An 18703-nucleotide genomic window follows, 5' to 3' on the forward strand; every position below is an offset into this window, starting at 1 on the left:
GGTGGAGGCTGTGGTGGCTGGTGGGTAAGCAGAAAACAGACGTTGCAGCAATAACACCAGCGCATAGCTTGTGTGTGGCAGCCATCATGGAAGTGTGTGCAGAACCTGGTGGACTAAATAGACCACCATATTAACGTAGAGTGATGATCTCATTGATGAAATATCAGCTGATGCAACACTCAGGTTTCCTGTCTGGCTGCCATATGAATGTTAAGTCACTATGCTTATACTAAAACCTCTCAGGACAGCTCTTTTTGTTTACTAAGCTTTGGGCAGGACAAATCAACTTCATCAGCAGCAGAAATGAGGGATTGTGTATTACATGTTTCACCCTTTGGCTTAGAATATTCTATTGATTTGAGCCTGTCTTGATTCAAATCTATCATCAGTGTTATAAAGTCAGTTTTATTGTGAGTGTAGTTACGCGAGTCTCTCATTCTGACCAGAGTCAAAGGGTAGCAGATTATTCCCACCCTCTGGCATGAATGACATCTCCTCTCCTAGTCCAGCTATATCTGACATTAACCTCACAACTAATGAGACACAGGAGTCTGAATCCAACTCCACTGAGTGAGGGGTTTGATGTGACATCATGCACGTATACATTCATGCTCACACACTCACAGGAAATGCAGTTTCATTCCATTGCAGTTGAATGTCCGTTTAATAATTGAGCAAACACAGCGATGAGGATATAACTACAAAAACACACGTCCAATACGACTATTATCTTTGGATTTGACAATGAAACACACACACACACACACACACACACACACACACACACACACACACACACACACACACACACACACACACACACACACACACACACACACACACACACACACACACACACACACACACACACACACACACACACACACACACACACAGGGCTTTGTCTGAAGGTTTAGACTATTCCAAATCTTAAAAAGACACGTCCCCATTTATTCACGCAACACTGTAGAAATGCATCATTAGCATGATTAGTCAGCAGCTCTCACACAGACCAGGATGGCTTATTAACCCTCATCTCTCAGCCTGTAGCAATGGATCTCTAGTGATGACAAGACACTGTCCTTCTGCTGCAGGGGGTTAGAACCAACAGGCCCTGGGACTTACTGAGGAGAGGGCAGGTAGACAGCATACACCACTTTCAAACACACACAGACAAGGACTCTTGCAAGCATGCACACACACACACACACACACACATACATTTTAGTCAGTATAGCTGAGAAAGCAGCTATACTATGTGGGTCTCTGCTTTAGATGGGAGGAGTGTTGCACTATAAAGCTACTGTAAAATCACATTGCATCAATGATTTACAGAGTGCAACATACATTAAAACAAATGGTCATATACTGGAAACAATATCTAACCAATTGAAATGTGTTGTTTCCATGGGAGAATGTTTAGCATATTAATGTTGTCTTTGTGCTCAAATACACACAGCACAGATCCAAGAACAGTTAATTGAACAATCAGTGAATGAAAGAAAGGAGACAAAGGAAAGGTAGCCTAGCGTTTAAGAGCATTGGGCCAGTAACAGAAAGGTTACTGGTTCAAATCCCAGAGCCGACTAAGTGAAATATATGCCGACGTGGCCTTGAGCAAGGCACTTAACCCAGTAAGTCGCTCTGGATAAGAGCGTCTGATAAATGGAAGGCAAAGAAATCAACGTCAAAATATTATGCAAAAACAAAGTCCAGAAAGGAGTCCTTTGACGGCACCCTAATCGGAGATCAGTAGCGAACTCTCTCTCTAAACGTAGAACATCACGTGGAACATGCAGATGACTTCAGGATGCTTCCGGAGGATCATGCTGCAAAATGAACATAGAATGAAAGGACATTTGAAAACACATACAGTATGTTATATACTGTAACAGTGCTAGGGTCAGGTTGACCTTCTGTGTAACTGAGTTACAAAGTTACTCATTACAGTGGAGTAGTTACACTTCAGGTAGATGACTTTCATGAGAACAGCAGGAGAAATGGTGCGATGTCTGATCTGACCCCTTCTCTCACCAGTTGGTCTGCGTCTCTCTCTGCGATGTCTGATCTGACCCCTTCTCACCAGTTGGTCTGCGTCTCTCTCTGCAATGTCTGATCTGACCCCTTCTCTCACCAGTTGGTCTGCGTCTCTCTCTGCGATGTCTGATCTGACCCCTTCTCTCACCAGTTGGTCTGAGTCTCTCTCTGCGATGTCTGATCTGACCCCTTCTCTCACCAGTTGGTCTGGGTGTCTCTCTGCGATGTCTGATCTGACCCCTTCTCTCACCAGTTGGTCTGCGTCTCTCTCTGCGATGTCTGATCTGACCCCTTCTCTCACCAGTTGGTCTGCGTCTCTCTCTGCGATGTCTGATCTGACCCCTTCTCTCACCAGTTGGTCTGGGTCTCTCTCTGCGATGTCTGATCTGACCCCTTCTCTCACCAGTTGGTCTGGGTCTCTCTCTGCGATGTCTGATCTGACCCCTTCTCTCACCAGTTGGTCTGGGTCTCTCTCTGCGATGTCTGATCTGACCCCTTCTCTCACCAGTTGGTCTGCGTCTCTCTATGCGATGTCTGATCTGACCCCTTCTCTCACCAGTTGGTCTGCGTCTCTCTCTGCGATGTCTGATCTGACCCCTTCTCTCACCAGTTGGTCTGCGTCTCTCTCTGCGATGTCTGATCTGACCCCTTCTCTCACCAGTTGGTCTGCGTCTCTCTCTGCGATGTCTGATCCCACCCCTTCTCTCACCAGTTTGTCTGCGTCTCTCTCTGCAATGTCTGATCTGACCCCTTCTCTCACCAGTTCGTCTGCGTCTCTCTCTGCGATGTTTCGGCGTAAACGCTCCCAGAACGTTACCCTCTCGTCCTCATCCTGGGGCCAGTCCAGGTAGGTCCGGGTTCTGGCCAGCTTAGCCAGTCTGCAACACAAACACCCAGTACATCATATCACTACTGTTCATTTTGTTATTGTTCATATCACTACTGTTCATATAATTTCTGTTCATATACAATATATTCCATTCGAAGTTCAGTCCATTCAAGAGATGAGTTGGTGTGATACCTGTGGAAGGCGGACAGCTCGAAGGGGGAGATGTGTTCTAGGAAGATGAGGATGAGTCTGTGGCTGTGCTCAGACAACAGGCGGTGTGTGGCCACTCTCATCTCCAGGCCACACCAGTCACTCCTCAGGTAGCGTCTGGTCAACACACACACCGTCCTCCTGCTGCAGTAGATGTTCTCAGCGATGTTATCCACGATGCCCTTCCCTACCTGGGACAGGACACAACAGGCTGGGTGCTGTTTATCAATGAAATCTAATGTATTTGTGGTTGTACTTTGTACCATTATAGCCCCATATTCTCTACTCTCACACACACTTGCATGTCAAAGCGCGCACTCGCCCGCACACACACACACCTCAAAGTCTCGGTGGTGCAGACACAGTCGTAGTCGTGGCTCCCCCTCCTCTAGCATCGGGGCCATCTCTCCCAGTACCCACGCCTCATCACCACTGCTGAACGACACAAACGCATCATACCTCACCTCCTCTTCCTCCTTCTCCTCTCCCTCTTCCCCCTCTATCAGGTCCTCCCACTGTCCCCCCATCCTCCTCTTCCTCCTCCACCACCTCCTCCCCACACGTCGCTCCACCCATCCTCTCAGACGAAAGAATAGAACGACACAGGGCCAGCGGAGGAAGCGGTATCCTAGCGCCAAGCACAGGAGGGTGCACACAGTGGCCGTTGTGGAGACGTAGGACAGGAAGTCGTCTTCGGTCTGGCAGAGGCGCTCCATGGTGGACAGGAAGTTGAGTCGTTGGTAGTGCCAGATGCACTGCTGTCGCTGCAGGAGCACCACCTGAGTCCATAACCAATCAATCATTAATCATCTGTAATCAATATACTGTATCAACTTCGCCTCTTATAGTCAATTATCAAAAATCTATAAATTTACTGTTGTTGAAAGATTCGAATCAATATAATTTGTTGTTCACAGCACCCGTTAAAGACCAGAAATCATCAAACATAAATACACGATCCCTAGTAAAAACCTGTTACCTGTAATTAATCAACATGTTATCAGAACTTTAGTTGGACCGGACTTGTTCTACCTGTGTTTTGCGAGAGTTGTCAGCCCAGTCCAGAAGCCAGCCGTTGGAGCAGTCACAGCGGAAGTCGACCTGGTCAAAGACCAGGGTGGAGAGAGACAGCAGGGGAATGAAGACCCCCTCCAACAGGATCAGAGGGCTCTCACTGTACAGCCTCAAAACACGTAGAGACACCAGGTCTGTAAACATGGACTGGAGAGAGGAAGGGAGGGAAAGAAAGAGGGAGGAAAAGAGAAAGGGAGAGAAAGAAAGAGAAGGAGAGTAAGACAGTAATGAGAAGGAGAGAGAGGGAGATACAGTAATGACATTGTGAGGGAGGGAGGGAAAGACAGAGGGAGATAGAGATACAGTAATGAGAAGGAGAGAGGGAGATACAGTAATGACATTGTGAGGGAGGGAGGGAAAGACAGAGGGAGATAGAGATACAGTAATGACATTGTGAGGGAGGGAGGTAAAGACAGAGGGAGATAGAGATACAGTAATGACATTGTGAGGGAGGGAGGGAAAGACAGAGGGAGATAGAGATACAGTAATGAGAAGGAGAGAGGGAGATACAGTAATGACATTGTGAGGGAGGGAGGTAAAGACAGAGGGAGATAGAGATACAGTAATGAGAAGGAGAGAGGGAGATACAGTAATGACATTGTGAGGGAGGGAGGTAAAGACAGAGGGAGATAGAGATACAGTAATGAGAAGGAGAGAGGGAGATACAGTAATGACATTGTGAGGGAGGGAGGTAAAGACAGAGGGAGATAGAGATACAGTAATGAGAAAGAGACAGAGAGATCTGAAGTCAAATTTGTGCTGTTTGCTGATGATCTGGTACTTCTTGGTATCCAGAAAAGAGATTCCACAACAACCTAAAAGGAAGTGATTCCCAAACCGTCCAAAACAAAGCCATCACCTACAGAGAAAGTAACCCAGAGTCCCCTAAGCAAGCTGGTCCTGGGGCTCTGTTCACAAACACACCCTACAGAGAAAGTAACCCAGAGTCCCCTAAGCAAGCTGGTCCTGGGGCTCTGTTCACAAACACAAACACACCCTACAGAGAAAGTAACCCAGAGTCCCCTAAGCAAGCTGGTCCTGGGGCTCTGTTCACAAACACACCCTACAGAGAAAGTAACCCAGAGTCCCCTAAGCAAGCTGGTCCTGGGGCTCTGTTCACAAACACAAACACACCCTACAGAGAAAGTAACCCAGAGTCCCCTAAGCAAGCTGGTCCTGGGGCTCTGTTCACAAACACAAACACACCCTACAGATAAAGTAACCCAAAGTCCCCTAAGCAAGCTGGTCCTGGGGCTCTGTTCACAAACACACCCTACAGAGAAAGTAACCCAGAGTCCCCTAAGCAAGCTGGTCCTGGGGCTCTGTTCACAAACACAAACACACCGACAGAGAAAGAAACCCAGAGTCCCCTAAGCAAGCTGATCCTGGGGTTCTGTTCACAAACACAAACACACCCTACAGAGAAAGTAACCCAGAATCCCCTAAGCAAGCTGGTCCTGGGGCTCTGTTCACAAACACACCCGACAGAGAAAGTAACCCAGAGTCCCCTAAGCAAGCTGGTCCTGGGGCTCTGTTCACAAACACAAACACACCCTACAGAGCCCCAGGACAACAGCACAATTAGACCCAACCAAATCACGAGAAAACAAAAATAAAATTACTTGATACAATGGTAAGAATATACCAAAAAACTGGAATGCTATTTGGCCCTAAACAGACTGTACACAGTGGCAGAATACCTGACCACTGTGACTGTACCAAAATGAAATGAAGCTTTGACTATGTACAGACTCAGTGAGCATAGCCTTGCTATTGAGAGGACGCCATAGGCAGACCTGGTTCTCAAGTGGAGACACTGCCCACAGTGTGCCATCACAGCAGCAAGATTTCTGTTTCCACAAGAAAAGGGGTTGTACAACCCATATTTGTTTATTTATATTCCCTTTTGTTCTTTAACTATTTGTACATCGTTATAACACTATATTTAGCCATAATATGACATTTGAAATGTCTCTATGTCTTTGAAACTTTTGTGAGTGTAATGTTTACTGTTAATTTTTTATTGTTTATTATCTATTTCACTTGCTTTGGCAATGTAAACATATGTTTCCTATGCCAAAAAAGCCCTTTGAATTGAGAGCTACAGTAATGTGGAAGACAGCATTGGCAGTAACACGTGATGCCATCACTAGAAGGATCTAAGGATGTCAAGGTAGAGACACAAGGGTCATTATCAGTAGGCATGAAACTAAAAGCGGTTGGAAAAACGATCAATCAATGAATGATTCGATTGATGGACCAATAGCTAGTTAGTACCCTGGTGAGGAAGTTGAGTCGACAGTTGATCAGCACTAGGCTCCTGAGCTCCGTCAGGTTCCTGAAGGTAACACTGGGGTCTGTGTGGTTGGAGAAGTTGAGGTTGGTCAGTTTGAGCCTCTTCAGCTTTCGAAGCTGGTTGATGGTGGTGTAGGGGGTGGAAAACTTCTCAGGGTTGGCTGAGAACTCAAACGACTCCAGGTTGAGGAAGTAGGGGGCCAGGAAAATGTTGTTGCAGTCAAATTTTGTCCCCTCGCCCACCTATTTTCAGAATATGTGTATTACTAAGATTACAGGACAATTACTGTTAGCTAGCCAGATCAGTGTCTGCTGCAGCCAAGTCCTTCAGCACAACGTCGTTGAGGCATGACAATAACATGCATTGGCGGTAGCAGAAACTTATCTGGCTAGCTACCAGTATGATTCATTTTCCTGTACAAGATCTGCTGCTTAGCTATAAAGCAGTGTTCTTCAATCCTGGTCCTGTGGAACCACAGCTTCACATAAGTTGATCAGGTGAACCAACCCACTGGGCACAGACATCATTTGGTTGAGTTGTCAACTAATGTGAATTGAACATGAAATCAACAACAAATGTCACCACGTCATTAGATTTAGGTTAAAGGTTTGGTGAAGAAAATACGAAATGTTCTTAGGTTGATGACTTTTTGCAAATCCAATCAGTTTTCCACTTTATTTCATCGTCATCACAGATGTATTGTTGTTGATTTAAATGATGTGGAAAGAACATTGATTCAATTAGTTTTTGCCCAGTGGGAAGTGTGTTAGTACTGGAGGATGGAGCAATAGCCTGCACACCTTTACTTTCGCCAGGACCATGGTTGAAGATTACTGCTAGACATCACATTGAGATACAACACAGAGTAACTCCTCATCCTGGCCCACCTTCAGCTCTCGGACCATGGGGAACATGTTGTTTTCACAGTCAGAGGACTGGATCATCTTCCCTCTGAGTTCCAGGACCATGGGGAACTCAGGGGCGGGAACATGGCCTACGGTGAGGTAGGTTCCTGGGCCTGTGTCGATGAGGAGGTGCTGGAGCTTGGTGGGGAAGCCCAGGAACAGCATGTTGAGGTAGAGCTGGTAGATAATGTCTATCTCTCCCAGGCTGAGGTCTTGGAGTCGATGCTGTCTACGGAACACCCCATGAGCGATGCCCCCTGAGATCTTGTTCCCTTCCAGGAGGAGAACCTACAGTCACATCATCAATAATTGATTACCAAAATCTGTTTCCCCTCCAAACATATAGCAGTTACCACATCAACACAAATATTCTGATCTGACCTCTAGAGCAGGCAGACCCTCAAAGTCGTCTTCTCCCAGCATGGAGATTTTGTTGTGGGTGAGGTCGAGGACGCGGAGGAGCGGCATCCCCTGGAGAGCCCGGTGGGCCAGGGAGGAGATATGGTTCCCACTCAGATCCAAACGCTCCAGCAGGGGCATACAGGAGAACTGAGAATGATCATGACAAACATCATACTCATCGCCATACGGATTTTATATGACATCATACAAATATCTCAAGTCAAATACATTTGTCAGCAAAGTTATTGTATCTCAGTTAATTGAGGTATAGACATTAAACAGAAGTGACAGACTGACTGACCTGATCAGTGGTGATCTCAGTGAGGTGGTTCTCATGGAGAATGAGAGAGGTGAGGTTCCACACCCTCCCTCCCCCTGCTGAGCAGAACGAGGCATTGGTCAGCTTGGTCAGGACCATCATCAGACCCTGTATCCGACCGGTACCAGTCCAGAACCCCAGATCCATACCAGACAGATCCTCAGAAGTCACAGACAGCTGCCTCAGACCAGGACCACACCTACAGAGTCAGGGTTAGCATATTACAACATTAGCCTGGTTGACAGATCTGTTCCTGTGCTCATTTGTTGTTCATAGACATGGGAATTAATTTTCACATTCAAAAGATCAATTGGAGTGCTGTAGCTCAGTAGGTAGAGCATGGCACTAGTAACGGCAGGATAGTGGATTCCATTCCTGGGACCACCCATACATAAAATGTATGAACGCATGACTGTAAGTCGCTTCCAAATCAAATTGTTTAGTCACATGCGGCGAATATAACAGGTGTAGACCTTACAGTGAAATGTTTACATCCGAGCCCCTAACCAACAATACAGTTAAAAAATAATATGAATAAGAAATTAAAGTAACAAGTAATTAAAGACAACAGTACAATAACAATAGTGAGACTATACAGGGGGTACTGGTACAGAGTCAATGTGGAGGCTATATACAGGGGGTACTGGTACAGAGTCAATGTGGAGGCTATATACAGGGGGTACTGGTACAGAGTCAATGTGGAGGCTATATACAGGGAGATCTGGTACAGAGTCAATGTGGAGACTATATACAGGGGGTACTGGTACAGAGTCAATGTGGAGGCTATATACAGGGAGTACTGGTACAGAGTCAATGTGGAGACTATATACAGGGATTTCTGGTACAGAGTCAATGTGGAGGCTATATACAGGGGGTACTGGTACAGAGTCAATGTGTGGGCTATATACAGGGGGTACTGGTACAGAGTCAATGTGGAGGCTATATACAGGGAGTACTGGTACAGAGTCAATGTGGAGACTATATACAGGGAGTTCTGGTACAGAGTCAATGTGGAGGCTATATACAGGAGTTCTGGTACAGAGTCAATGTGGAGACTATATACAGGAGTTCTGGTACAGAGTCAATGTGGAGGCTATATACAGGGGGTACTGGTACAGAGTCAATGTGGAGGCTATATACAGGGGTACCGGTACAGAGTCAATGTGGAGACTATATACAGGGAGTTCTGGTACAGAGTCAATGTGGAGGCTATATACAGGGGGTACTGGTACAGAGTCAATGTGGAGGCTATATACAGGGAGTTCTGGTACAGAGTCAATGTGGAGGCTATATACAGGGGGTACTGGTACAGAGTCAATGTGGAGGCTATATACAGGGGGTACTGGTACAGAGTCAATGTGGAGACTATATACAGGGATTTCTGGTACAGAGTCAATGTGGAGGCTATATACAGGGGGTACTGGTACAGAGTCAATGTGTGGGCTATATACAGGGGGTACTGGTACAGAGTCAATGTGGAGGCTATATACAGGGAGTACTGGTACAGAGTCAATGTGGAGACTATATACAGGGAGTTCTGGTACAGAGTCAATGTGGAGGCTATATACAGGGAGTTCTGGTACAGAGTCAATGTGGAGACTATATACAGGGAGTTCTGGTACAGAGTCAATGTGGAGGCTATATACAGGGGGTACTGGTACAGAGTCAATGTGGAGGCTATATACAGGGGGTACCGGTACAGAGTCAATGTGGAGACTATATACAGGGAGTTCTGGTACAGAGTCAATGTGGAGGCTATATACAGGGGGTACTGGTACAGAGTCAATGTGGAGGCTATATACAGGGAGTTCTGGTACAGAGTCAATGTGGAGGCTATATACAGGGGGTACTGGTACAGAGTCAATGTGGAGGCTATATACAGGGGGTACCGGTACAGAGTCAATGTGGAGGCTATATACAGGGGGTACTGGTACAGAGTCAATGTGGAGGCTATATACAGGGAGTACTGGTACAGAGTCAATGTGGAGACTATATACAGGGAGTTCTGGTACAGAGTCAATGTGGAGGCTATATACAGGGAGTTCTGGTACAGAGTCAATGTGGAGACTATATACAGGGAGTTCTGGTACAGAGTCAATGTGGAGGCTATATACAGGGGGTACTGGTACAGAGTCAATGTGGAGGCTATATACAGGGGGTACCGGTACAGAGTCAATGTGGAGACTATATACAGGGAGTTCTGGTACAGAGTCAATGTGGAGGCTATATACAGGGGGTACTGGTACAGAGTCAATGTGGAGGCTATATACAGGGAGTTCTGGTACAGAGTCAATGTGGAGGCTATATACAGGGGGTACTGGTACAGAGTCAATGTGGAGGCTATATACAGGGGGTACTGGTACAGAGTCAATGTGGAGACTATATACAGGGATTTCTGGTACAGAGTCAATGTGGAGGCTATATACAGGGGGTACTGGTACAGAGTCAATGTGTGGGCTATATACAGGGGGTACTGGTACAGAGTCAATGTGGAGGCTATATACAGGAGTACTGGTACAGAGTCAATGTGGAGACTATATACAGGGAGTTCTGGTACAGAGTCAATGTGGAGGCTATATACAGGGAGTTCTGGTACAGAGTCAATGTGGAGACTATATACAGGAGTTCTGGTACAGAGTCAATGTGGAGGCTATATACAGGGGTACTGGTACAGAGTCAATGTGGAGGCTATATACAGGGGGTACCGGTACAGAGTCAATGTGGAGACTATATACAGGGAGTTCTGGTACAGAGTCAATGTGGAGGCTATATACAGGGGGTACTGGTACAGAGTCAATGTGGAGGCTATATACAGGGAGTTCTGGTACAGAGTCAATGTGGAGGCTATATACAGGGGGTACTGGTACAGAGTCAATGTGGAGGCTATATACAGGGGGTACCGGTACAGAGTCAATGTGGAGACTATATACAGGGGGTACCGGTACAGAGTCAATGTGGAGGCTATATACAGGGGTTACCGGTACAGAGTCAATGTGGAGACTATATACAGGGGGTACTGGTACAGAGTCAATGTGGAGGCTATATACAGGGGGTACTGGTACAGAGTCAATGTGGAGGCTATATACAGGGGGTACTGGTACAGAGTCAATGTGGAGACTATATACAGGGGGTACTGGTACAGAGTCAATGTGTGGGCTATATACAGGGGGTACTGGTACAGAGTCAATGTGGAGGCTATATACAGGGGGTACCGGTACAGAGTCAATGTGGAGACTATATACAGGGAGTTCTGGTACAGAGTCAATGTGGAGGCTATATACAGGGGGTACTGGTACAGAGTCAATGTGGAGACTATATACAGGGGGTACCGGTACAGAGTCAATGTGGAGGCTACATACAGGGGGTACTGGTACAGAGTCAATGTGGAGGCTATATACAGGGGGTACTGGTACAGAGTCAATGTGTGGGCTATATACAGGGGGTACTGGTACAGAGTCAATGTGTGGGCTATATACAGGGGGTTCTGGTACAGAGTCAATGTGTGGGCGCGCCGGTTAGTTGAGGTAATTGAGGTAACATGTACATGTACATTTACATTTACATTTACATTTAAGTCATTTAGCAGACGCTCTTATCCAGAGCGACTTACAAATTGGTGCATTCACCTTATGACATCCAGTGGAACAGTCACTTTACAATAGTACATCTAAATCTTAAAGGGGGGTGAGAGGGAATACTTATCCTATCCTAGGTATTCCTTAAAGAGGTGGGGTTTCAGGTGTCTCCGGAAGGTGGTGATTGACTCCGCTGTCCTGGCGTCGTGAGGGAGTTTGTTCCACCATTGGGGGGCCAGAGCAGCGAACAGTTTTGACTGGGCTGAGCGGGAGCTGTACTTCCTCAGTGGTAGGGAGGCGAGCAGGCCAGAGGTGGATGAACGCAGTGCCCTTGTTTGGGTGTAGGGCCTGATCAGAGCCTGGAGGTACTGAGGTGTCGTTCCCCTCACAGCTCCGTAGGCAAGCACCATGGTCTTGTAGCGGATGCGAGCTTCAACTGGAAGCCAGTGGAGAGAACGGAGGAGCGGGGTGACGTGAGAGAACTTGGGAAGGTTGAACACCAGACGGGCTGCGGCGTTCTGGATGAGTTGAAGGGGTTTAATGGCACAGGCAGGGAGCCCAGCCAACAGCGAGTTGCAGTAGTCCAGACGGGAGATGACAAGTGCCTGGATTAGGACCTGCGCCGCTTCCTGTGTGAGGCAGGGTCGTACTCTGCGGATGTTGTAGAGCATGAACCTACAGGAACGGGCCACCGCCTTGATGTTGGTTGAGAACGACAGGGTGTTGTCCAGGATCACGCCAAGGTTCTTAGCGCTCTGGGAGGAGGACACAATGGAGTTGTCAACCGTGATGGCGAGATCATGGAACGGGCAGTCCTTCCCCGGGCGGAAGAGCAGCTCTGTCTTGCCGAGGTTCAGCTTGAGGTGGTGATCCGTCATCCACACTGATATGTCTGCCAGACATGCAGAGATACGATTCGCCACCTGGTCATCAGAAGGGGGAAAGGAGAAGATTAGTTGTGTGTCGTCTGCATAGCAATGATAGGAGAGACCATGTGAGGTTATGACAGAGCCAAGTGACTTGGTGTATAGCGAGAATAGGAGAGGGCCTAGAACAGAGCCCTGGGGGACACCAGTGGTGAGAGCGCGTGGTGAGGAGACAGATTCTCGCCACGCCACCTGGTAGGAGCGACCTGTCAGGTAGGACGCAATCCAAGCGTGGGCCGCGCCGGAGATGCCCAACTCGGAGAGGGTGGAGAGGAGGATCTGATGGTTCACAGTATCGAAGGCAGCCGATAGATCTAGAAGGATGAGAGCAGAGGAGAGAGAGTTAGCTTTAGCAGTGCGGAGCGCCTCCGTGATACAGAGGAGAGCAGTCTCAGTTGAATGACTAGTCTTGAAACCTGACTGATTTGGATCAAGAAGGTCATTCAGAGAGAGATAGCGGGAGAGCTGGCCAAGGACGGCACGTTCAAGAGCATTGGAGAGAAAAGAAAGAAGGGATACTGGTCTGTAATTGTTGACATCGGAGGGATCGAGTGTAGGTTTTTTCAGAAGGGGTGCAACTCTCGCTCTCTTGAAGACGGAAGGGACGTAGCCAGCGGTCAGGGATGAGTTGATGAGCGAGGTGAGGTAAGGGAGAAGGTCTCCGGAAATGGTCTGGAGAAGAGGGGAGGGGATAGGGTCAAGCGGGCAGGTTGTTGGGCGGCCGGCCGTCACAAGACGCGAGATTTCATCTGGAGAGAGAGGGGAGAAAGAGGTCAGAGCACAGGGTAGGGCAGTGTGAGCAGAACCAGCGGTGTCGTTTGACTTAGCAAACGAGGATCGGATGTCGTCGACCTTCTTTTCAAAATGGTTGACGAAGTCGTCTGCAGAGAGGGAGGAGGGGGAGGAGGATTCAGGAGGGAGGAGAAGGTGGCAAAGAGCTTCCTAGGGTTAGAGGCAGATGCTTGGAATTTAGCGTGGTAGAAAGTGGCTATAGCAGCAGAGACAGAGGAGGAAAATGTAGAGAGGAGGGAGTGAAAGGATGCCAGGTCCGCAGGGAGGCGAGTTTTCCTCCATTTCCGCTCGGCTGCCCGGAGCCCTGTTCTGTGAGCTCGCAATGAGTCATCGAGCCACGGAGCGGGAGGGGAGGACCGAGCCGGCCTGGAGGATAGGGGACATAGAGAGTCAAAGGATGCAGAGAGGGTGGAGAGGAGGGTTGAGGAGGCAGAATCAGGAGATAGGTTGGAGAAGGTTTGAGCGGAGGGAAGAGATGATAGGATGGAAGAGGAGAGAGTAGCGGGGGAGAGAGAGCGAAGGTTGGGACGGCGCGATACCATCCGAGTAGGGGCAGTGTGGGAGGTGTTGGATGAGAGCGAGAGGGAAAAGGATACAAGGTAGTGGTCGGAGACTTGGAGGGGAGTTGCAATGAGGTTAGTGGAAGAACATCATCTAGTAAAGATGAGGTTGAGCGTATTGCTTGCCTTGTGAGTAGGGGGGGAAGGTGAGAGGGTGAGGTCAAAAGAGGAGAGGAGTGGAAAGAAGGAGGCAGAGAGGAATGAGTCAAAGGTAGACGTGGGGAGGTTAAAGTCGCCCAGAACTGTGAGAGGTGAGCCGTCCTCAGGAAAGGAGCTTAGGGAACCTGAGGGAACCTGGAGGGCGATAAATGATAAGGATGTTAAGCTTGAAAGGGCTGGTAACTGTGACAGCATGGAATTCAAAGGAGGCGATAGACAGATGGGTAAGGGGAGAAAGAGAGAATGACCACTTGGGAGAGATGAGGATCCCGGTGCCACCACCCCGCTGACCAGAAGCTCTCGGGGTGTGCGAGAACACGTGGGCGGACGAAGAGAGAGCAGTAGGAGTAGCAGTGTTGTCTGTGGTGATCCATGTTTCCGTTAGTGCCAAGAAGTCGAGAGACTGGAGGGAGGCATAGGCTGAGATGAACTCTGCCTTGTTGACCGCAGATCGGCAGTTCCAGAGGCTACCGGAGAACTAGAACTCCACGTGGGTCGTGCGCGCTGGGACCACCAGATTAGGGTGGCCGCGGCCACGCGGTGTGGAGCGTTTGTATGGTCTGTGCAGAGAGGAGAGAACAGGGATAAACAGACACATAGTTGACAGGCTACAGAAGAGGCTACGCTAATGCAAATGAGATTGGAATGACAAGTGGACTACACGTCTCGAATGTTCAGAAAGTTAAGCTACGTAGCAAGAATCTTATTGACTAAAATGATTAAAATGATACAGTACTGCTGAAGTAGGCTAGCTGGCAGTGGGTGCGTTGTTGACACTACACTAATCAAGTCGTTCCGTTGAGTGTAATAGTTTCTGCAGTGCTGCTATTCGGGGGCTAGCTGGCTAGCTAGTAGTGTTGTTTACGTTACGTTGCGTTAAAAGAACGACAATAGCTGGCTAGCTAACCTAGAAAATCGCTCTAGACTACACAATTATCTTTGATACAAAGACGGCTATGTAGCTAGCTATGTAGCTAGCTACGATCAAACAAATCAAACCGTTGTACTGTAATGAAATGAAATGAAAATGTGATACTACCTGTGAATGCAACCGGGTTGTTGAGTTCTATTCAGTAGACGTTGGCTAGCGTTGGCTAGCTGTTGGCTAGCGTTGGCTAGCTGTTGGCTAGCTAGCAGAGTCTCCTACGTTAAGGACGACAAATAGCTGGCTAGCTAACCTCGGTAAATTAAGATAATCACTCTAAGACTACACACTCTAAACCTAAACAACACAATTATCTTGGAACGAAGATACGAAGACAGCAAAGACAGCTATGTAGCTAGCTAACACTACACTAATCAAGTCGTTCAGTTGAGTGTAATAGTATCTCCAGTGCAGCTAATCAGTGGACGTTAGCTAGCTGGCTAGTGAAGACTACGTTAGGACGGCGAAATACGATAATTACGCAATTATCTTTGATACAAAGACGGCTATGTAGCTAGCTGAGAAGAAATTGCTAAGATTAGACAAATCAAACCGTTGTGCTATAATGAAATATAATGAAATGTAGTGACTTGGTGTAGGTAGAGTTATTAAAGTGACTATGCACAGATTATAACAACAGAGGAGACCAGCGTTGTGAGGGGGGGGGGGGGAGACAGAGTCGGAATGGATCGCATGCAGCGACCCAAAAAAACGACTCCGAAAAAGAGGGAAACGAGGCGGTGTTCTGGTCAGACTCCGAAAAAGGGCACATCGCGCACCACTTCCCAGCATTCTTCTTGCCAATGTCCAGTCTCTCGACAACAAGGTTGACGAAATCCGAGCAAGGGTGGCATTCCAGAGGGACATCAGAGACTGCAACGTTCTCTGCTTCACAGAAACATGGCTCACTGGGAAGACGCTATCCGATGCGGTGCAGCCAACTGGTTTCTTCACGCATCGCGCCGACACAAACATACATCTCTCTGGTAAGAAGAGTGGCGGGGGCGTATGCCTCATGACTAACGGGACATGGTGTGATGAAGGAAACATACAGGAACTCAAATCCTTCTGTTCACCTGATTTAGAATTCCTCACAATCAAATGTAGACCGCATTATCTTCCAAGAGAATTCTCTTCGATTATAATCACAGCCGTATATATCCCCCCCCAAGCAGACACATCGATGGCTCTGAACGAACTTTATTTAACTCTTTGCAAACTGGAAACCATTTATCCGGAGGCTGCATTCATTGTAGCTGGGGATTTTAACAAAGCTAATCTGAAAACAAGACTCCCTAAATTTTATCAGCATATCGATTGCGCAACCAGGGGTGGTAAAACCTTGGATCATTGTTACTCTAACTTCCGCGATGCATATAAGGCCCTGCCCCGCCCCCCTTTCGGGAAAGCTGACCACGACTCCATTTTGCTGATCCCTGCCTACAGGCAGAAGCTAAAACAAGAGGCTCCCACGCTGAGGTCTGTCCAACGCTGGTCAGACCAAGCTGACTCTACACTCCAAGACTGCTTTCATCACGTGGACTGGGATATGTTTCGTATTGCGTCAGATGGAAATATTGACGAATACGCTGATTCGGTGTGCGAGTTCATTAGAACGTGCGTCGAAGATGTCATTCCCATAGCAACGATAAAAACATTCCCAAACCAGAAACCATGGATTGATGGCAGCATTCGCGTGAAACTGAATGCGCGAAGCACTGCTTTTAATCAGGGCAAGGTGTCTGGTAACATGTCCGAATATAAACAATGCAGCTATTCCCTCCGCAAGGCTATTAAACAAGCTAAGCATCAGTACAGAGACAAAGTGGAATCTCAATTCAATGGCTCAGACACAAGAGGCATGTGGCAGGGTCTACAGTCAATCACGGACTACAAGAAGAAACCCAGCCCAGTCACGGACCAGGATGTCTTGCTCCCAGGCAGACTAAATAACTTTTTTTGCCCGCTTTGAGGACAATACAGTGCCACTGACACGGCCTGCAACGAAAACATGCGGTCTCTCCTTCACTGCAGCCGAGGTGAGTAAGACATTTAAACGTGTTAACCCTCGCAAGGCTGCAGGCCCAGACGGCATCCCCAGCCGCGCCCTCAGAGCATGCGCAGACCAGCTGGCCGGTGTGTTTACGGACATATTCAATCAATCCCTATACCAGTCTGCTGTTCCCACATGCTTCAAGAGGGCCACCATTGTTCCTGTTCCCAAGAAAGCTAAGGTAACTGAGCTAAACGACTACCGCCCCGTAGCACTCACTTCCGTCATCATGAAGTGCTTTGAGAGACTAGTCAAGGACCATATCACCTCCACCCTACCTGACACCCTAGACCCACTCCAATTTGCTTACCGCCCAAATAGGTCCACAGACGATGCAATCTCAACCACACTGCACACTGCCCTAACCCACCTGGACAAGAGGAATACCTATGTGAGAATGCTGTTCATCGACTACAAGCTCGGCATTCAACACCATAGTACCCTCCAAGCTCGTCATCAAGCTCGAGACCCTGGGTCTCGACCCCGCCCTGTGCAACTGGGTACTGGACTTCTTGACGGGCCGCCCCCAGGTGGTGAGGGTAGGCAACAACATCTCCTCCCCGCTGATCCTCAACACGGGGGCCCCACAAGGGTGCGTTCTGAGCCCTCTCCTGTACTCCCTGTTCACCCACGACTGCGTGGCCACGCACGCCTCCAACTCAATCATCAAATTTGCAGACGACACAACAGTGGTAAGCTTGATTACCAACAACGACGAGACGGCCTACAGGGAGGAGGTGAGGGCCCTCGGAGTGTGGTGTCAGGAAAATAACCTCACACTCAACGTCAACAAAACTAAGGAGATGATTGTGGACTTCAGGAAACAGCAGAAGGAACACCCCCCCATCCACATCGATGGAACAGTAGTGGAGAGGGTAGCAAGTTTTAAGTTCCTCGGCATACACATCAAAGACAAAATGAATTGGTCCACTCACACTGACAGCGTCGTGAAGAAGGCGCAGCAGCGCCTCTTCAACCTCAGGAGGCTGAAGAAATTTCGCTTGTCACCAAAAGCACTCACAAACTTCTACAGATGCACAATCGAGAGCATCCTGGCGGGCTGTATCACCGCCTGGTACGGCAACTGCTCCGCCCTCAACCGTAAGGCTCTCCAGAGGGTAGTGAGGACTGCACAACGCATCACCGGGGGCAAACTACCTGCCCTCCAGGACACCTACACCACCCGATGTTACAGGAAGGCCATAAAGATCATCAAGGACATCAACCACCCGAACCACTGCCTGTTCACCCCGCTATCATCCAGAAGGCGAGGTCAGTACAGGTGCATCAAAGCTGGGACCGAGAGACTGAAAAACAGCTTCTATCTCAAGGCCATCAGACTGTTAAACAGCCACCACTAACATTGAGTGGCTGCTGCCAACACACTGTCATTGACACTGACCCAACTCCAGCCACTTTAATAATGGGAATTGAGGGGGAACAAAATGGCGCCGTAGAGAGAACACGGTGTTTCAGCGAGCTCTCGTGGCATTCGTAAATTTATATTCTTACATTAATCTCCTAGCTTGAAAAAGTGGTAGAATTGGCTAAATAAGTTACCATATAATGAGTCTTGACGACTATTTCGCAAAAATCTCTGACAACATGCCCAATAGAACTACTAAGAAGTCGACCAAAACC

The 18703-nt window shown here is 48.1% G+C and overlaps 1 protein-coding gene across 1 annotated transcript in view; it reads right to left on the reverse strand.

The window, feature by feature from the left end:
- Positions 1 to 1690: 1690 nt before the first annotated feature.
- Positions 1691 to 18703, reverse strand: part of LOC124005508 (toll-like receptor 12) — a 31374-nt gene continuing 14361 nt past the window's right edge. Inside the window, exons 5-13 of the mRNA XM_046314845.1 lie at positions 8055 to 8271; positions 7733 to 7900; positions 7334 to 7639; positions 6428 to 6688; positions 4109 to 4297; positions 3415 to 3855; positions 3059 to 3267; positions 2798 to 2915; positions 1691 to 1829 (exon numbers count right to left, since the gene is read on the reverse strand). Coding sequence (XP_046170801.1) covers positions 1806 to 1829; positions 2798 to 2915; positions 3059 to 3267; positions 3415 to 3855; positions 4109 to 4297; positions 6428 to 6688; positions 7334 to 7639; positions 7733 to 7900; positions 8055 to 8271 — 1933 coding nt within the window. The 3' untranslated portion in view covers positions 1691 to 1805. The remainder of the gene's footprint in view (positions 1830 to 2797; positions 2916 to 3058; positions 3268 to 3414; positions 3856 to 4108; positions 4298 to 6427; positions 6689 to 7333; positions 7640 to 7732; positions 7901 to 8054; positions 8272 to 18703) is intronic.

The sequence above is a fragment of the Oncorhynchus gorbuscha genome, linkage group LG19 (genome assembly GCF_021184085.1).
Source record: "Oncorhynchus gorbuscha isolate QuinsamMale2020 ecotype Even-year linkage group LG19, OgorEven_v1.0, whole genome shotgun sequence".
Lineage (NCBI taxonomy): Eukaryota > Metazoa > Chordata > Actinopteri > Salmoniformes > Salmonidae > Oncorhynchus > Oncorhynchus gorbuscha.